This window comes from Trachemys scripta, chromosome 7, assembly GCF_013100865.1.
Source record: "Trachemys scripta elegans isolate TJP31775 chromosome 7, CAS_Tse_1.0, whole genome shotgun sequence".
In the NCBI taxonomy this organism is placed as follows: Eukaryota; Metazoa; Chordata; order Testudines; family Emydidae; genus Trachemys; species Trachemys scripta.
Genome location: NC_048304.1, coordinates 97,694,944 through 97,712,890, shown reverse-complemented (window position 1 = coordinate 97,712,890; position 17,947 = coordinate 97,694,944). Strand labels below are relative to the sequence as shown.

Here is a 17,947-nt window from a genome sequence, read left to right as displayed (position 1 = left end):
CAAGGGTAATTTAGTTTAGATATTAGAAAGATTTTCCTAACTATAAGGGTAGTTAAGTACTAGAATTGGTTACAAAGGGAGGTTGTGGAATCCCTGCCAGCAGAGGTTTTTAAGAACAAGCTAGACAAACACATGTAATGGATGGCCTACATACACTTGGTTTTGCCTTAGCACAGGAGACTGTATTATATGACCTCTTGAGGTCCCTTCCAGCCCTACGTTTCTACGATTCTATAATTCTTACTGTGTGCAATGCTCTATACTAGGTGTTTATGGACAGGGTCTATCACATCCCTCATTTGTGACATGAAGTCATTATACATAAAGTTAAAAATCATGTGTGTGTTGGTATGTGTGTGAGGTTTGTTTGTTTGTTGGGGATTTTTGGCCACACCAAACACTTTATTGCAGGATCATGTTCATTCTACATTTTCCCTGTCACTCTTCTTGATATCTTTTCAGCATTCAACTATTTTCAACCAATTCAAAATCTGTTCTGGATTATTTCCCGCCCCCCCAGATACTTACTCCTCATTTTTTCTAAATTTAATCTCATTTTCTGCCCATTTCCTTTGTTATGGCTTGTAGCCATACGACTGTGTGGTGTGATTGTGTCTGAACTCACAAACTATAGTAAACAGCATCAGATCTGGTTGGTACCTGGGTGGGAAACAGTAATTGAAATACCAAGGTGTTGCAGAAAGTGATGTAGGTAACTGACTGCTTCACTCTGATTGGCGTAATACCAATACCCTAGCAGTTAGAGGGTTGCTGGAGGGACAAGAGGTAGAACAAACTTGTGGCTATTAAAGTTTCCATGGCTCTTTTCTGGTAGTAACATACTCTTTGGAAATCCTGTCAAAATTCTGATTCAGATCATTACATTGTGCCTCTCTAAATTTCCTATCTATTGTATGAAACATTCTTCACTTCTTGTTACTTAACTCTTGTGCAGTGTCCCAAGTTACACATGTTAAACAGGTACGTGTGATTGGTGAACTGATCCAAGTATAATGTAACCTTGCAAGTCAGAGAAATGCCTGTTTTGCTAACTTCTGATTCATTTTTAAAATTGTTTTTGCCCTCACTCATGTTAGCAGCATTTCAATATTTAGTATTATCCATGACTTGACTTGATATTTATAAATGTCCCTTTTTAACTCATACTTTCTGCCACAGAGTAAGACTTGTATGTTTCAGGATTACTTCAGTGCACATTAAAAAAAAAAATCTGGTCAGCAAAAAGAATAAATAGAAAACATTCATATTTATTTGTTTGCCTATTGTCTACACCTATACTGTCCTGACCTGTTTGTCACATGAAAGTCTACCTCATTATGCAGATAATTATTTTGTTCAATACCTAAGGCACATATTTAGACTGCAAAGAAATTATATTAAACCAGATGGTTTTAGGCTCCCATGTCTCACATAAGTCTCCAGACCTTAAGTATTAGGCAAAGCTAACAGAGTTTGCTTCTGTGCTCCAGGAAATTAATCTGAGTTGGGCTGGGCCCACATTGTTCTAACCCTCTGAATGCTTCTCAAATTGTGCTAGAAATTCATGCTACTGTACAGGAGGCACCACCTTCATTTTAACAACACCCTCAAGCATTTCCTACAGATGACACATGCAAAATCCTGGCAGCTGATCAAATTAAGTGGGAAAACTAGAGCCAGAAAGATAAACCTAGGTATGCTTTCTGTGAGTACATGCACAGTAACCTTGTGTTCTGTTTGTCTAGACTGTAAGCTCTCTGGGGCAGGAAACATTTTATCTGTGCTTGTAAAACATATGCATCAGACTTTATATAATGTTTAAAGGCAACAGGCAATGTGGATTTGTCTTGTTTTTGCTGCTTTATTATCTATAAGAATGGCCTGAAAGGTTGGTTGGTTTGTTTGGGAGTTGGAGAGGAACTTATCTGTCATTTTCTACTTTAAATATTAGGAATGTCAAGTCTGTTCTTACTGCAGGACTTTGCAGACAGCTGGGATGTACTCTGTGAACGTTCTTGTCCCTTAACTGAAGATCTTTCCATCCAATACTTTGTAGGGCCTGTGAGTTAGATTAGTGATTAAAAACAAGCAGAGTTTTAACACTCTAACAAAATCGCTTCCCTTTCAATCAGGTTTATACACATGGTATTACTTCTCTAGTTGTCCTAAGAGATGTGTGTTCTTTTTAAAAAAAAAAAAAAAAAAAAAAAAAAAAAATTATACACACACACACACACACAGGGTGGACCTGAATTTCTAACATGGTTAAAAATTCATATATGAATTTAAATACTTTTTAGGCTTTCTTTACCTTAAAAAAGAAAAAAAAGAGGCACAACCATTAGGATGCTGAGATGCCTCATGTAACAGAAAGAAGAACAGGAGTACTTGTGGCACCTTAGAGACTAACAAATTTATTAGAGCATAAGCTTTCGTGGGCTACAGCCCACTTCTTCGGATGCATATAGAATGGAACATATATTGAGGAGGTATATATACACACATACAGAGAGCATAAACAGGTGGGAGTTATCTTACCAACTCTCAGAGGCCAATTAATTAAGAGAAAAAAAACTTTTGAAGTGATAATCAAGCTAGCCCAGTACAAACAGTTTGATAAGAAGTGTGAGAATACTTACAAGAGGAGATAGTCAATGTTTGTAATGGCTCAGCCATTCCCAGTCCTTATTCAAACCGGAGTTGATTGTGTCTAGTTTGCATATCAATTCTAGCTCAGCAGTCTCTCGTTGGAGTCTGTTTTTGAAGTTTTTCTGTTGTAATATAGCCACCCGCTGGTCTGTCACTGAATGGCCAGACAGGTTAAAGTGTTCTCCCACTGGTTTTTGAGTATTTTGATTCCTGATGTCAGATTTGTGTCCATTAATTCTTTTGCGTAGAGACTGTCTGGTTTGGCCAATGTACATGGCAGAGGGGCATTGCTGGCACATGATGGCATATAGCACATTGGTAGATGTGCAGGTGAACGAGCCCCTGATGGTATGGCTGATGTGATTAGGTCCTATGATGATGTCACTTGAATAGATATGTGGACAGAGTTGGCATCGGGGTTTGTTACAAGGATAGGTTCCTGGGTTAGGGGTTTTGTTCAGTGATGTGTGGTTGCTGGTGAGTATTTGCTTTAGGTTGGGGGGTTGTCTGTAAGCGAGGACAGGTCTGTCTCCCAAGATCTGTGAGAGTAAAGGATCATCTTTCAGGATAAGTTTTATTTTTTCTCTTAATTAATTGGCCTCTCAGAGTTGGTAAGACAACTCCCACCTGTTTATGCTCTCTCTGTGTGTGTGTGTGTGTGTGTGTATATATACCTCCTCAATATATGTTCCATTCTACATGCATCCGAAGAAGTGGGCTGTAGCCCACGAAAGCTTATGCTCTAATAAATTTGTTAGTCTCTAAGGTGCCACAAGTACTCCTGTTCTTCTTTTTGCGGATACAGACTAACACGGCTGCTACTCTGAAATCTGTCATGTAACAGACACATCCCATTTTATTCTCTATGGAGATTTACAGCACTTTGCTTTTAAAAAGAGGTGTAACGTTAATGACTCCTTTTAAAGCAAAAACTCTATCCCTAGAGCAATATCTTTTGCAAAGTTACCTTGATCATGATATTTCACAACAGCAGTAACTTTTCTATTATGGATTATTTATTAATACCGAAAACCCCACATTAGGAAATAAGGCTACATTGTACTAGGGACTGTACACACACAAAAAACAGCCCTTGCCTTTAGGGAATATTACTGTACCACTATTGCCCTCAAAACTAGTCATTTATAATAGTTATGTATTATATTTATGGTAACAAATGCTATAAAGTTACAATGTGTAACCCAGCTCCTGCAACAAGCTCCAGGCCATTGATTTAAATAAGGCTCTTTGTGAGTACCAAAGTCTGTCAGAATACAGTTCATTGCAGGATTGGGGTTTCTTTACAAACTGTCTTTTCATTCACTCTCAGCTAGAACTAGATGAATTGTTGGTTGTAATTTATGCTGAGAAGTTAGCCTTCTTTTCTGTTCCTGAATTGTCTGCAAATAAATCATGACTGCTCATACTGTGAACAATTTTCAGCCTAGGTTAAATATACACTACACCTATCTAGGGGGAATGAGAGAATGAACCACACCCAAGAGACCTTTGCATGGAGCCCTATTGAAGTCAATGGGACTGTGGGCAGGTCTGCCCATATAGAGGTCAGGGCAGGATTGGGATCTTTATTTCTTGATTTAAATTAATCTTTGCTAGCCACCTAACCTTGGCAGTCTGTGAGCAAACAAATTTATATGAGTGTTCACAAAAAGGGAATGAAAGAGCGTGTAAGGCTGGCCAAACTAACAGAGGTAGATGTGGAACACTATTTGAATAAACCCAGTCCAGTTCGCTCAGCTCTGCATGGCTTTCTGGAGTACATCTATGTTGAAAGTAAACATTATATCTTGCAGAGTCTCTTATTGTTTGAGCGTCTGTGTATTTTTGCTATGCTGCCCTAATGCATCAACACCGGTAAGCTTTTCTGTGGCAGTGGTTGTAGTAACTGGTAACATTGATGAAGCGAAGCTGAACTTAACCTTGTCTTAACTTAAAATTAACTATACTCTCCATTTCACAGATAGAAAACTAAACATGGAGAGATGAAGCCAATTGCCTAAAGTCGCAAGGGAAATTAGTGGCAGGGCTGGGAAATGAAGCCAGATCTCTAAAGTCCTAGTCCAATTCCTTAACCACAAACGCATGGTCAGGATACTCCCCGTGGCATCTTCCCCACTCCGTTCCGGTCTCCAAACCCACATCTGTGAGGGGGAGGAGTAGGCTGGCTGAAAATTGGGTTCCCACGGTGCCCCTCAGCCTCACGCTGTCACTGCCTCCGAGGGGCTCGCCCTGTGCAGCACCAGCCCAGGCTTAGCGCTGGCGCTACCCCTTGGGGGGGCAGAAGGCAGCGAGCCCCGCCAGGCGCGGTCCGAGCGAGCTGCAGCCCGGCTCGCCCGCTCAGCCCGGGGGCGCTGCCCGGGGCTGCTGGCGGAGCCTGGCTGTGGGCGGGTCGCGCTGACAGGCCGCGGCGGGAGGGGGGAGGCGCTCTCTTCTCCTCGGGGGAGTTTTATTCCGGTGAGCCGAGGGCGGCGCTGAGGCTCCTGCTGGGAGTGACCGAGCGCGGGTCCGCCCGGTGTGGCTATCGCGAGGAGGCGGGGGAGACCCTCCCTGCCCCGGGGGCGCCCCGGGACCCGGCAGCGGGTCAGTGCAGGAGGCGGGGCGGGCATCGAGCCGCCCTCGCAGCGGGCTGTGCGCGGAGCTTGCCATGAGCAGCGCAGAGCCGCGGCGTCCGCTCCTCCACCATGCACGGGCTCTGTCGCTGCCTCTGCTTGGCGGCCGCGCTGGCGGGGCTCGCCTGGGCCAGCAGGAACTGCCCGGACCTGATCGTTGACAGCTGCCTCTGCACCGCGGAGCGCTCCAAGGGGCCCGGCCGCCAAACCGTCCGCATCAAAGTTGTCTGCAGCGGGGGGGAGTTGGTCGAAACTTTGCAGCCTTCTCTGCTGCCGAGCCGCACGGTGTCTCTGTAAGTACAGCCCGGTGCACGCGTGGAACCTGCCTCGGATAAACAGCCGGTGTGGGGGTGTGTGAATGGAGCTGGCTAGGCGAGCGTGTGAAAGGAAACCCAGCTGTCAAGGGTCTGGCTTTGCTGCTCTCCGTGCCGGCGGGAGGGGGTCGGATAGGGCTGGATGTAGGATCAGAGATGCAAGCCTCTGGCTAATGCAGGAGGTAGGCAGCGGGTCGTGCCTGGGAGAGAGCCCACGTTGGAGGACACTTTGGGCGCTTGGAAGTTGAAGTGTGAGAGCTTAATGACTAATACCTCGCTGAGCTGCTCACAGACTCCAGGCGGGGATGCATCTCATCTTCCAAAGCGCACACATATCCCGATGCAAACTATGGGCAGTAATCTAGTCACTGGTGTTTCCAGACAGCTGTCACAGCTTCTAAGGGGACGGGGAAGCTTGGACTCTAAAGAACGTGTTATTTCCTTTCTGGGAGAAAAATGACAGTAATGGACCAAGGAAGCCCACCTAGGAAAAAACGTTATAAACTAATAGTTTGTACAGTATCGGTCTCAAACCTTCTCCCGTCTGTAAAAGTTTGAAAGAAAACTACTTCTCCGTGCCCAAAGAGGAAATGGTTCACTGTGCATAACAAAAAAATATGGAATATGAAATATCTTAACCATAGTCAAAAAGGGAGTAGAAACTGAGATCAAAGTGAGTGTACGCAGTATAGTTGTAGCCCTGTTGGGCCCAGGATATTAGAGAGACCAGGTGGGTGAGGAAACCTGAAGTAGAGCTGTGTAGCTGCAAAACTTGTTTTTCTCAATTACAGAAGTTGGTCCTATGAAAGATATTACTCCCCCACCTTGTCTCTCTAATCAACCTGGGTGGGCAGTTGTGACTCTGGCCCTACTTTTAAACAATATTTGAGTTTGTTTTCACTTCTAGCTTAGAAACTCTTGTTGATATTTTGTTTTGTTCTTGGGAAGCAGAACTTGCTACAATGTAAATTGCATACTACTATGTAGGGTGGTTTTGAAAATGTTAGTGGTAGCAAAACTGATTAGACCAGCTGATGCACCTTTAAACTTGAAACAGGATAATTTCCAACCCTAAGGATGATAAAACATGCTATCTGTACTGCTGAGCTGCATTTTAAGGGTTATTTAACAAATTACCTGAAATTGATGTTTTCTTCTCTAATTAAAGTTTGGAAGCTGAGATGTCTATATTTTTGTCTGCATACATTTTTGGTTATTTAAGTAATCCAGTTATTTATGTTGTTTAAGTAATTCAGGAGTTGTGAAATGACTCTCAATTTGTGTATTGTTGACTTGCATGTGTTTTGGAAATGGACAACAAATATAGTGTTGCCTGTTGCACACACGCGAACTTGAATATATGATATTCATTGTAAGTAAACATAACTAATGCTATTTTGTATCTCTATCACTGAGAGGTTACAGTAATGTTCCTATAACGGACACAAGCATTAACATTGTTGACATTTTGCCCTTTTAGATTATGCATATATCCAACTGATCCTATGCAATTGAATTTAGTTCATTTGACAACTCATGCTGTGACCATCTCCACTGTTCACAGCACTTTCTTTAAGTCAACACTTTTAGGAGACAAGTGGTAAAGATAGTAATTTATGACATCTGGGGAATTTGTGCTTGTAAATGTGCAGATGTGCTGAGTGTGATCCAGTTCAGGTTTAGCTAAAACTGATTATGCTGATCTTTCTGGGAAGCTTGTGCTTCTTAATATATAGATATGATAACTACACTTGTCAAAGAATTGAACTGAGGTAGAATAACTTTATGGTAGTTACAAACTTATGTTGATTTAATATAAATGCAGTGTTACTTCCATGGCTTATAATTTTCTTTAAGAACATAAAGTATTCTAACTTTCCAAAAGGATTTTGTGCAGACTTAAATACTTTTCTCCCTTGCTTAAGAAATTTCTAGAAACTCACTAATTGTGCATGTCTACAAGGTGTTTCTTTGTGCTTTATTTTTAAATATTAATTTGCAGAAAGTTCTCCAGACTTTTTGGAGACACTTCTTTTATAACCATTTATACTTTTAAACTGCACTAGAAAGTGAATTCAGCATACTTAATATAGGATTAACAGTGAAAGTGTTTCAAATAGGAGTGTACTATTGAAAGATGGTGGTGAGGAAATAAATATATACAGGCAGATCCTCAACTGATGCAAGTTGTCATAGCTCCAAAATGACAATTTGCACCAGCTGAGGCTCTGCCCACTAATATCTAAGATTTAAAGCACTAGTTGCCCACTAATATCTAAGGCAGGGGTCAGCAGCCTTTCAGAGGTGGTGTGCCAAATCTTCATTTATTCACTCTAATTTAAGGTTTTGCGTGCCAGTAATAAATTTTAACGTTTTTAGAAGGTCTCTTTCTATAAGTCTATAATATATAACTAAACGATTGTTGCATGTAAAGTAAATAAGGTTTTTAAAATGTTTAAGAAGCTTCATTTAAAATGTAGAGCCCCCCGGACCAGTGGCCAGGACCTGGGCAGTGTGAGTGCCACTGAAAATCAGCTCGCGTGCCGTCTTCGGCACGCATGCCATAGGTTGCCTACCGCTGATCTAAGGTTTAAGGCGCTAGTCTCAAGGTAGAGAATACCATATAATTCAGAGGACACCCAAACACACTTGTTCAAGTATCAGAAATACACTATACTACATTTTTGAAAGTGACATATGAAAGTCACTTAATCTTAATAGGTAACTCGTTATTTATAGCTAACTGACCAAAACTGAGAGAGACATGGTGGGTGAGGTAATATCTGTTATTGCGCCAACTTCTGCTGACTTCGAAACTGAATATATGTGTGTTAGAAGTTTTCCATTTCTTATGCTCAAAATTGCTCTATTTAAGTGAATGCAATGTTTTATGCCTGCTAACAGCCTCCTTTTTAAATTACATGTAGTTTAAGTAGATTACATTTTTTCCAAGACTAAATCTATAATTAGAAGCTAATGCTTGAAGGTAAAACAAGACTTAAAACTTGAGGTGTAAAAAGATCTAGTAAAAAAGCATTTGCTTGCAGACACGCTGCCTATTTCCACTCAGTTTTATTGGCCTACAGAGAAAGCTGTAACATATGGAATACAAAGTCTTGGATTGCTTTAACAATTAGGAAATATAGATGTGAATAAAGGTTGTGTGTTGCAGATGCAGTAACATTTAATAAAAGAAGTGTAGCAAATTTCATATGACTTTAATAATTCGTTCAATAATAGGTGCTTTTTCTTTTTGGTGCTATTTTATTGGAAGGGCAGATCTAAGACAAATTGTTACAATATTCTGATAACCCTAGTGGGCAGTTATGAAAAATTACCACCATTGAGAAGTAATAAATATCTCTTAAATCAATAAGATGAATTTATAATGCATACTGTATCCTTTGTAAGTACATATGTACATACATGCTATATGATGCAGTTTATCAAGTAATTTAACACAATATGTGTGTTTTGTGAGGGAAGAGAGTTGTCTTAAAGTTTTTTTTAATTGATTAACTATTGGAGTTGGTTGTGATGGGCAGACTTGGCAGGATTTGACATAAATTTTACTAAATGTCTTGCTAATTTAGGGTCTGATCTGAAGTTAATAGACTCCCATTGACTTCAGTGGGTTTTGGATGGTGTATTAACCAATTATCTTCAGTTTGAGTGGTGGAAGCAATTGTCACTGACTGGGCTTGGATAGTTTTCAAAAACTTTACATTCAGTAATATCTGCGCTATAAAATGTCAGATGGTCCCAACACATTAAGGGAATTTTACTAGAAGTAAAATTAAGAAAATGTGCTGATCTGTCAGCTGTACCATCCTAATTTTTTTTTTAAGAAATTTGTTAAAATTTTCTGGATGTGCTGTTTAACTATCTGTATTCAATATTTATCTCACTGCCTTTGAAATAGGAACTGTAAACACTTGGATAAAATGGCTGTCTAATTTTACTATAGCTTCTGAAAGTAAGTGTGTATCTTCTGTTGAAATGAGTTTATTCCAGTCTACAATTAAATTCCTCAGTGACTTGCAACAGAGACTTATGTGCCTTCGGTAGCAGAGGGATTACTTTTCCTCTTTCTACAGCAGTATACGGTTGTGTCAAAGCTGCGTTAAATTACGGCATCTACTATTTCCACATTGATACAAATATCTACTGATGTGTAGACCCAATGAGTAGAAGTAACATAACGTAGCGTTTCTTTCATTTTGCTTTTGGCATATTTCATTAATTTGTGTTTAAAGTGGATCTTAATGGGATTTTTATATCATGTGTTCACTTTTCTTGGTAGTTGTTTATATTTTCTTAAATTGTGTATTTGGCTTGTATACTTTAAAGGCCATTACAGCAAAAATAAATAAGAATAAAGTGTACTTATGGAGAAGAAGATTGAGCCTGAAAAATAAGATGAGAATTGAACACCACAGTCTGGTGTTCTTCAGCCTTCCTCAGTGCCCACATTTCACTTCTGTACAATAGATTTGGTATAACCATGTTGGTGGGTGGGTGTTCTTTTTTTAAAGAGAGAGAGACTTTATTCATTGCCATGGGAGGTAATAAAGACAAATATTTGGATTATAAAAGGGACAAAATAGTGTTCAAGACAGGTTGTAGTTATGTAAACTAATGATGTGGGTAATCCAAACTCGTGTTCCTTGAGTGTCCGCAGAGGTCAGCAAAAGTCTGATCCTACTCCAAATCTGTGCAGATCAGTCTGCAATTGGTTAAGGTATTGTCAATTTTTTGAGACAAGACACTAGATGAAAAGGACCAATTATGATTTTTTTAATTGTTCTTATTGCTGTGTCTAAACTTAACTTAAAGTTTAGGCAGATCAGTCTTTTGATTTCCCTTCAGCTTTGAATATGAGTAAGTTTCTATATTTTTTTCTATTGTCAAACAAGATCATCCTGTAACCCTGTCCATCTAAGTCTTGGAAGCATTTGCCTGCCATATAACTTGTTTTAGCTGTCCACTCTATAACACTCTTTCCCCTAGGGGGACAGGACCCTTTTGAGCACTCCAGTATTATTCCATACTTCTTCCTTCCAATCACAAAGACTTTGCTTTGTGGTGATCTTCCATCTGGCTGAGGAACTGCCCTTTCAGATCCTGTCCATGCTATTTCTTGAGTGTGCCTGCAGGCTCATGAGTGTGTGCAACAGATGAGATTCTCTCTCACTCACGAGCACTCTAAATTCTGGTTGATGTAGGAGCTTGCTCTTGAGCTGATGGTCCAAACTCTCAATATTAAACAATATGTATTGCAACATTTTGGGTAATAACTTGTTTCATTGTCTATTAAAAAGCGTTAAGAGATTACATATGTTTAATTTAAACAAGTAAAATTTAATACATGCCCAGAAATACTGATGAGAGATTTTTTTTTTTTTTTTATAATCTCCACTCATTATGAAAATGGGTATTATACATGTAAAGCTTTATTGGTAAGTGAATTACAGTGATCCATTCAGGACCTCACACTCCTTGGATGCACATGTTATTGCTTTTAGAAGTCAGTAGGCAATTTTGGATAAATATGGACTGCTGGATCAGCCCTTACTGACTTGCGGACCTACATAATGCACGTAGATTAATGAAAATCCTTATGATGCACTAGACTGCTTGGTTTTGCATTTGGATCTCTGATGCAACTGAAAAATGTGTAGAGACAATCAGAAAGGTCTTTGCAAGATATGAAGTGGCTCTGGAGTCATTCCAGTTATGGTTGGCTGCATAACATGATCGTTGGTCCTTTTGACCTCAGATATACACAGGCAACTCATTCATTGCAAAGCACTGTGGTCTAGAGGTTAAAGTACCTCTAGGTCATTAAGAGATCTAGGTTCTGTTCTCAGCTCTACCACAGAGTTGCTGTCTGATTTTTAATAAGGTAAGCCATTTACCTTGTCTGTGCCTCTAATGTGTTTTTGTTTTGTTTTTGTTCTGTAAAATGAGGATAATACAGTCTTCCTTTTGGCTTGTGACTCTTTTTATTAATTAAATGCCTTGGTATCCTAGACTGGAAGGTGATATAGTTATAAAATATTACTAAAATCCACCTGTTTCTGATAGTGATATATGATTAACTTACTTTTTCCTTTGAAAGAAAACCTAGCGCTCTTCTCACACCAACTCCATTTTTATGGAAAATTCTCCGCCAGTTATCCCTATGCAACTCTGTTGTCTTAAATGGGGTTACATAGATTTCATTAAAGGTAGAACTTGGACAATAGTTGATAACTATCACAAATGCAGTGGATGTGCTGAGCTGAAGACCCACATTTTCATAGATCAGTGGCAGTTGTGAGCCTCAGATATTTAATTTCAGAGATGCTCTGTTGCTATAATGATAATACATAGTTTTTTCATCCCCCAAAGCACTTTGCAAACATTAACCAATTCTCTAAAGGCTGAATTTACCCCATTTCCCATGTCCCTAAATTACTTCAATGTTATGTCACATTAGCACTTGCTTTATACACTTTAAAAAAAAAATACTACTTCATTTGTTTCATGCCCAGTCTTGTCTCTTCCTGTTCTGTGCTGCTATGGTTTATAATGGTTGTTATTAATAAATTATATAGCAAATAAATTTTACTACACTGTACTTTTACAGTATAAAACACATTTCATGTCCCTGGAAGCCTACAATCTAAGTTACCCAAGGCAAGCAAATGCAAGATGATATTTTAGGAAGGCAGGGATGAACAAAAAGATTATTGGTGAGGACATAATGGAAAAAGAGGGTTCCTGAGAATAGGTTTCAAAAATGTTTTAATAATACTTAGCCCTTGCATAACATTTGTAATCTCTGGATCATTCATAAGGCACCGTATAAAGACAGACAAGTTATTATCCTCATTAAACAAGTGGGAAAACTAAGGTGAAGAGAGCTAAGTGACTTGCCCCTGATCATACAACAGATAGAGACAAGAATAGAAAACCAGGTCTTCTGGCTCCCTATCCATGTGCTGGACCATGCAGCCTCCCAAAAAATTGCTGGAGGGACAATCAGCCATGGTGAAAGAAATTCCAAGCATAAGGGCAAACTGACAGAAGATATGAGAAAGATGAAGTGAGTGGTAGGGAGAGGTGACTGGGGAACAGGAGGAAAAGAGAGTAGAGATGTCAAGCAGGATGAGATTGTGTAGGGCATTGTAGGTCAGTCTAAAATTGACTATTTTTCTTGGTTTAGTGGAAAGGGTACACACCCAAGATGTGGGATAGTCACAAATCAAGTATTCCACCTGAGGGTAGAAGGGATTAGCTAGGAGACTCCTGCTCATTCAGGTGAGAATGCTAATCACTGGGCTATAGACTATTCTGATGCAGGCACCTTCAATCTCTCCTATTGAAGCTGTTCCACTTTAATTAAACAATAATAATTGGGCCAGAGAGAGAGAGAGAGTGAGAGTGCAAGAATGACTCTATAGCCCAGAGGTTAGGGCATTCCCATGAGAGTTAGGATTTGAACAGGGATCTGCTTTCTCCTCAGTAGGAGAGGGGACTTGAACTGGGGATTTCCCACTTCCTGGCTGAGTACCCTATCCACTAGGCTAAAGATTACATGGGAGGTTTTCCCTTTCCCTCCTGAGCACACAGCTTTGTGTGAAGTTGCCGGAGGGGCCCGATTATGGTAGGCATACTCAAAGATCACGTACTGGACTAGGCCCACATACACAACTTGGCCAGCTGAATTCCTATCTTTCTGGTTTGTGAAACACTCTGTGGCTTAGGCAGGAGATGTCTGGACACTTAGCATGAGGCAGCAGTGCATGTGCGCAGGCAGGGGATAGGTATCCAGACACCTAGAATGAGGTTGCAGTGTGTGTGCCCAGAGGAAAAAACTTAGGTGCCAAATGAATTTAGGCTCCTACAGTGTTAGGTGGCAGCCAAGTGGGAGTTTTGTGAATTGCAATGGTGCCTAAAAATGGAGTTATGTACCTAAGTACCTTTGTGGATCCCACCCTTGGTCACTAGCTGAAGTCCTGCCCACCAACTTGTTATATGTCTTATTCCAGCTCTCACAGGTAACTTATGCATGTGGAAGTTCTCCTTAAAGGAGACTCTAGGAGTTCATGCCTCTTGGGGATCATAGTATGTTTTTCCAGCCACAGAAAGGGACTTTACCCCAAAAAGCAGGTGATGAAAGTGATGCTCAGAAGTAACATTGACACATGCACAGCATTGCTGGAAATCTTGGTATCTTCCACATGTTTTTAAACAGTGATCAATATATATGGTGTAGATGGGGATAGTCAGGGACTGACTGTCTTCACTGGTCATCATGAGGCACAGCTTGTACACTCAATTTTCATGTAACCTGGAGAGAGAGTGAGAATCTGGGCCTCCAAAACTTATACCTATATCCCAAGTGGAAAAATACCTCCCCCCCCAAAGTTATGCTATTTGATTTCCATTGTCACATCTTCCCTCCTCTCAGTCAAGTATGCTTTAATTAATTCTGCCCTCCCCAATCAGAACAATCATTTCTGCTTCAAGTATCTTTTTGTAGGGCTCTGCTGCTTCCCCTTCTGCCAGGACACTCGGCTCGTTGCTACCTCTCCTTCTTAAAGGAGCAGCAGCTCTGAGGCCGCTATGCTTCCTGCCTCCCATCTTGTGAAAAAACTGCAACTTAGGGTTGTTCTGCTCCTTCTCTGTCCCCTTCCTATCCTGTAACGCATATAGTGGTTTCTCCAGTCACTCTGCTCCCTATGTTTCCCCCCCTTTCCAAAAAGAACACTTCTCTGCAGCTGCCTCCATCCCTCCACAGAAGGACCCAGCAACTTCCTGAGCAAAATTTCTGTAGACATAACACTGTTTTCTTCTGCGGGGGCCTTGTCACAGCTGCTCAAACCGTCCCTGTTCCAGATAATCCATCCTTCTTTCCTCAGACTGTGTTTTACCCTGCTTCTGTTATACACAGCTGTTTTGTAGCATAAATCTGGAAGCTAAAAGGGCAGATTTTCTCCACCGAGACAGCTATTCTGCTTTAACAACCCCCGAGAAGTATTTGTGAGGCTTACTCATTTCTCTCACGTACACCTGAGATTTAGAGCACTGTACTGACTTGACTTTCACCGCTGGTTTAATTCTCAATGTTTTCAAGCATCTGTACTTGTGCCTTCTGTCTCTCATTTTGTGTACAACTGCCACTTCATATCTTAGCTCTCCTTCATTTTCATTGTCCCTGACGAGTAATTCTACAGCATTAGAAATACATAAAATAGTCTGCTGGCTGTCTGCCTCCCTAGTCATACTTGACTAACCTTTATTTCATTGGTCAAGACAGCATGTGTTCCGTAAATTTACTTTCAAGTTTTTGAGAGTTAATGTGGAGTTGTAGATTTCTCAAAGACTTTCCTGCTCTTCTGAATTCCCCCCCCCCCCTCACTCACATACATTCTTTTCTTAATATAGAGAATAGTCACTTAAAGTTTTTTGATTTTAAGGTAACATGCTACTGTTGTCCTTTTTTGTAGTTGCTACTTTGTTCTTATGCCTGAGACTGAGCTGAGAGATTTATCTCCAAATAGTGCCATTGTTCCACTTCTGATGTTTTTATTATAGTCTAATAACACTGATTGTAGTTACTTGTCTGTATTAAATTTGACTTATTCTTTTTCAGATAAGATTGTGTCCACTGTATAAACTGTTCTGTCAGTAACAAAACACAGTCAGGAGAAGACTTGTGGGATTTGTTCCTGTATTATTATACTGTGGCAGTCTTCTTATAAAAACCTGTGAAAAAACTCTGAGATTTACCTCTGGGTCTGATAAATTTTATCTCTTGCTGTCAGGTAGCACATAAATAAGAATGTCCTTTTAAACCTTTTTTTCTTTTTAAAAAGCTGTCCCTTGGTAAATCCTGAGGCATTGGGGTTGGCTGTATTTTACCTTCCAGAGTTCTGAATATACTGTCTTGAATTCCACATTACACTAAGGCCCTTCTGGCAATGTAGAGGGGCCTCAGCATAACTGAGAATCAAGCCTGCGGAGATCTTCTTCATTATTAATGCAGCATTATAGCTTTGAAAAACTTTGATGGCCTAGGGCCTCTAGAGCTACTAGGATATGGACCTTCATAGTTTTCCCTGGTTAGTGAGGAGTTTGCTGCAAAAGGAAGGAACCACAGAATCAAGGTAGCAGAGGTGACCCTCTTATAAATAGCTTCTTTTATGTAAAGATAAACCAATTCCAATTCAAAATAGGTGCATCAATGTTTGTTTCATAGACTGGAATTGTAACTGGAAAGATAAAGGGATTATATATATTGGAATTAAAGTAAACGCCAACCTAACTAATAGAATGGGAAAATAATCCTAAACCTTATAATATCCTAAAACTGGACCTGAAAAACTGGAAACAGAATACACCTTCGTCGGAGGAGCTAAACAGTTTGTCAAATTTGCTATTCATTATTAGCTCCCTGACAATAGATATTAATTGAAAATTAACATTAACTCTAGCATTTTGTATGAGGGCAGAACAAATATGCTACAAATATGCTGGTGGGCCAGGCTAGTTTGTTTACCTGCCACGTCCGCAGGTTCAGCCAATCACGGCTCCCACTGGCTGCGGTTCACTGCTCCAGGCCAATGGGAGCTGCTGGAGTGTGGGGGCCGAGGGATATACTGGTCGCCATGGCCAGTGGGAACTGCGATTAGCCAAACCTGCGGATGCGGCAGGTAAACAAACTGGCCTGGACCACCAGGGGCTTTCCCTACACAAGCAGTGTCCCAAGTTTGGGAAACGCTGATCTAGTCTGACCTCCTACACATTTGCAGGCCACAAAACTTCACCCACCTACTCCTGTAATAGACCCATAACCTCTGGCTGAATTACTGAAGTTCTCAAATCACGATTTAAAGGCTTCAAGTTACAGAGAATCCACCATTTACCCTAGATCAAACCAGCAAGTGACCTTATACCTTCCAATACAAGAAATGGGGGTTAGATTCCCAAACCTCAAACCTGAACACAGTTAGCACTGTGGCAGGCCTTGCAGCTAGAGCTGTGTGAATTTTATTTATTTGTTTGTTTGTTTATTTTGGACAAAACATCTTTTGGTGACTATGTAGAATCAGCGACACCAAAACATTTTATGCATTTGTATCTGATTTGCCAAATTGTTCATTTTGGAGGTGACAAAAAAACTGAAATGAAACATTTTCATTTTTCAGTTTGAAATACTTGTTTCAAAATTACCTTTAAACTTTTTTTTTATATAATTTTTCAAAATTGCCAATGAACTGAAAAGGGCCACTATTGACCTGGCTCTACTTATAGCATTTTGGGCAAATATAGCAAAAATGATGGGAAGAATGCACCCTAAGGAGCATGTGAAACTTTCTCTCCGTTATGGTGACTTATCAACAGCACAACAAAAGCCAGTTTCAGCTTTTAACACTCAGACATGCTAGGACAAAAAGGTCAGTGCTGACCAAAAACTGAGTTTCCTTGCAATAGTACCTAAAAGTTACCTGTGGGAATGCAGTATTGAGATTCTGAGGACAAGTATACACATTCTGAGTATATATTCACCCTCCTCCTCCCCCAAAACATGAGTCTTGTTCCTCTTATCTTTTACCTTTTTGTCTAAAGAACACCCTACTTAAGAGGCTCAGCTTTGACTGCTGGAAAAGAGCCTCATTCTTTGTTACTTCTCCCACTGACGAGCCTTTGCACATAGTCACTCTCATCTTCTGCTCTTGCAGTCTGCGTCTCCACTGTTGCATCCACAAGTTTCTTCCTCCTTCCTCCCAAACTCATTCTCCTCTTCCTTCCCATACTCTCTAGTCTTTCCTCCCTCCCCAGATGTCCCTCTGCCACAAAGGTTTTTCAGAACTACATCCATAGTGACCCTATGTTGATTTGCTCTATTGCATTTCAGTCCCCAGACAATCCCTCTGCTCTTCAGTCTCCCTTTCTCACCCTCCCTCATTCTGCCCTAGATAGTGGATTGCATTCCTATTCCTACTTTCTCCTTGTTCTCTTTCCAGTTTTCCCTGTCTCTGGCATACCCACCTCTACCCTCATGCATTCCCAGTCCCTACTCCTTTTTTCATCCTCCCTTTAGGATGCTAGTCACAGTCCAGAAGTTCAGAATCTAGCTCATTAAAATGCTCACACATTTCTGATCAATAAATGTAACACTAGTGGCTATATCAACTGTGCTTTCTTTCCTATACACCAACTACAGTATAAATGGGAAATGGTGGCTTTTGCAATAGTAGTATGGATTTGTCAGCCGCAGCCCCCATATCTGAGAACGATTTATTAATTTGATTTAAGGTGAAATGCCATGGTAAGCTTGTAAAAAGGCTGGGAATGATGCCA

General features: G+C 40.5%; 1 protein-coding gene across 1 annotated transcript in view; it reads left to right on the top strand.

The window, feature by feature from the left end:
- Positions 1–5,127: 5,127 nt before the first annotated feature.
- Positions 5,128–17,947, top strand: part of ADGRA1 (adhesion G protein-coupled receptor A1) — a 458,486-nt gene continuing 445,666 nt past the window's right edge. The window contains exon 1 of the mRNA XM_034776097.1: positions 5,128–5,572. Within this exon, the coding sequence (XP_034631988.1) occupies positions 5,352–5,572 (221 nt within the window). The 5' untranslated portion in view covers positions 5,128–5,351. The remainder of the gene's footprint in view (positions 5,573–17,947) is intronic.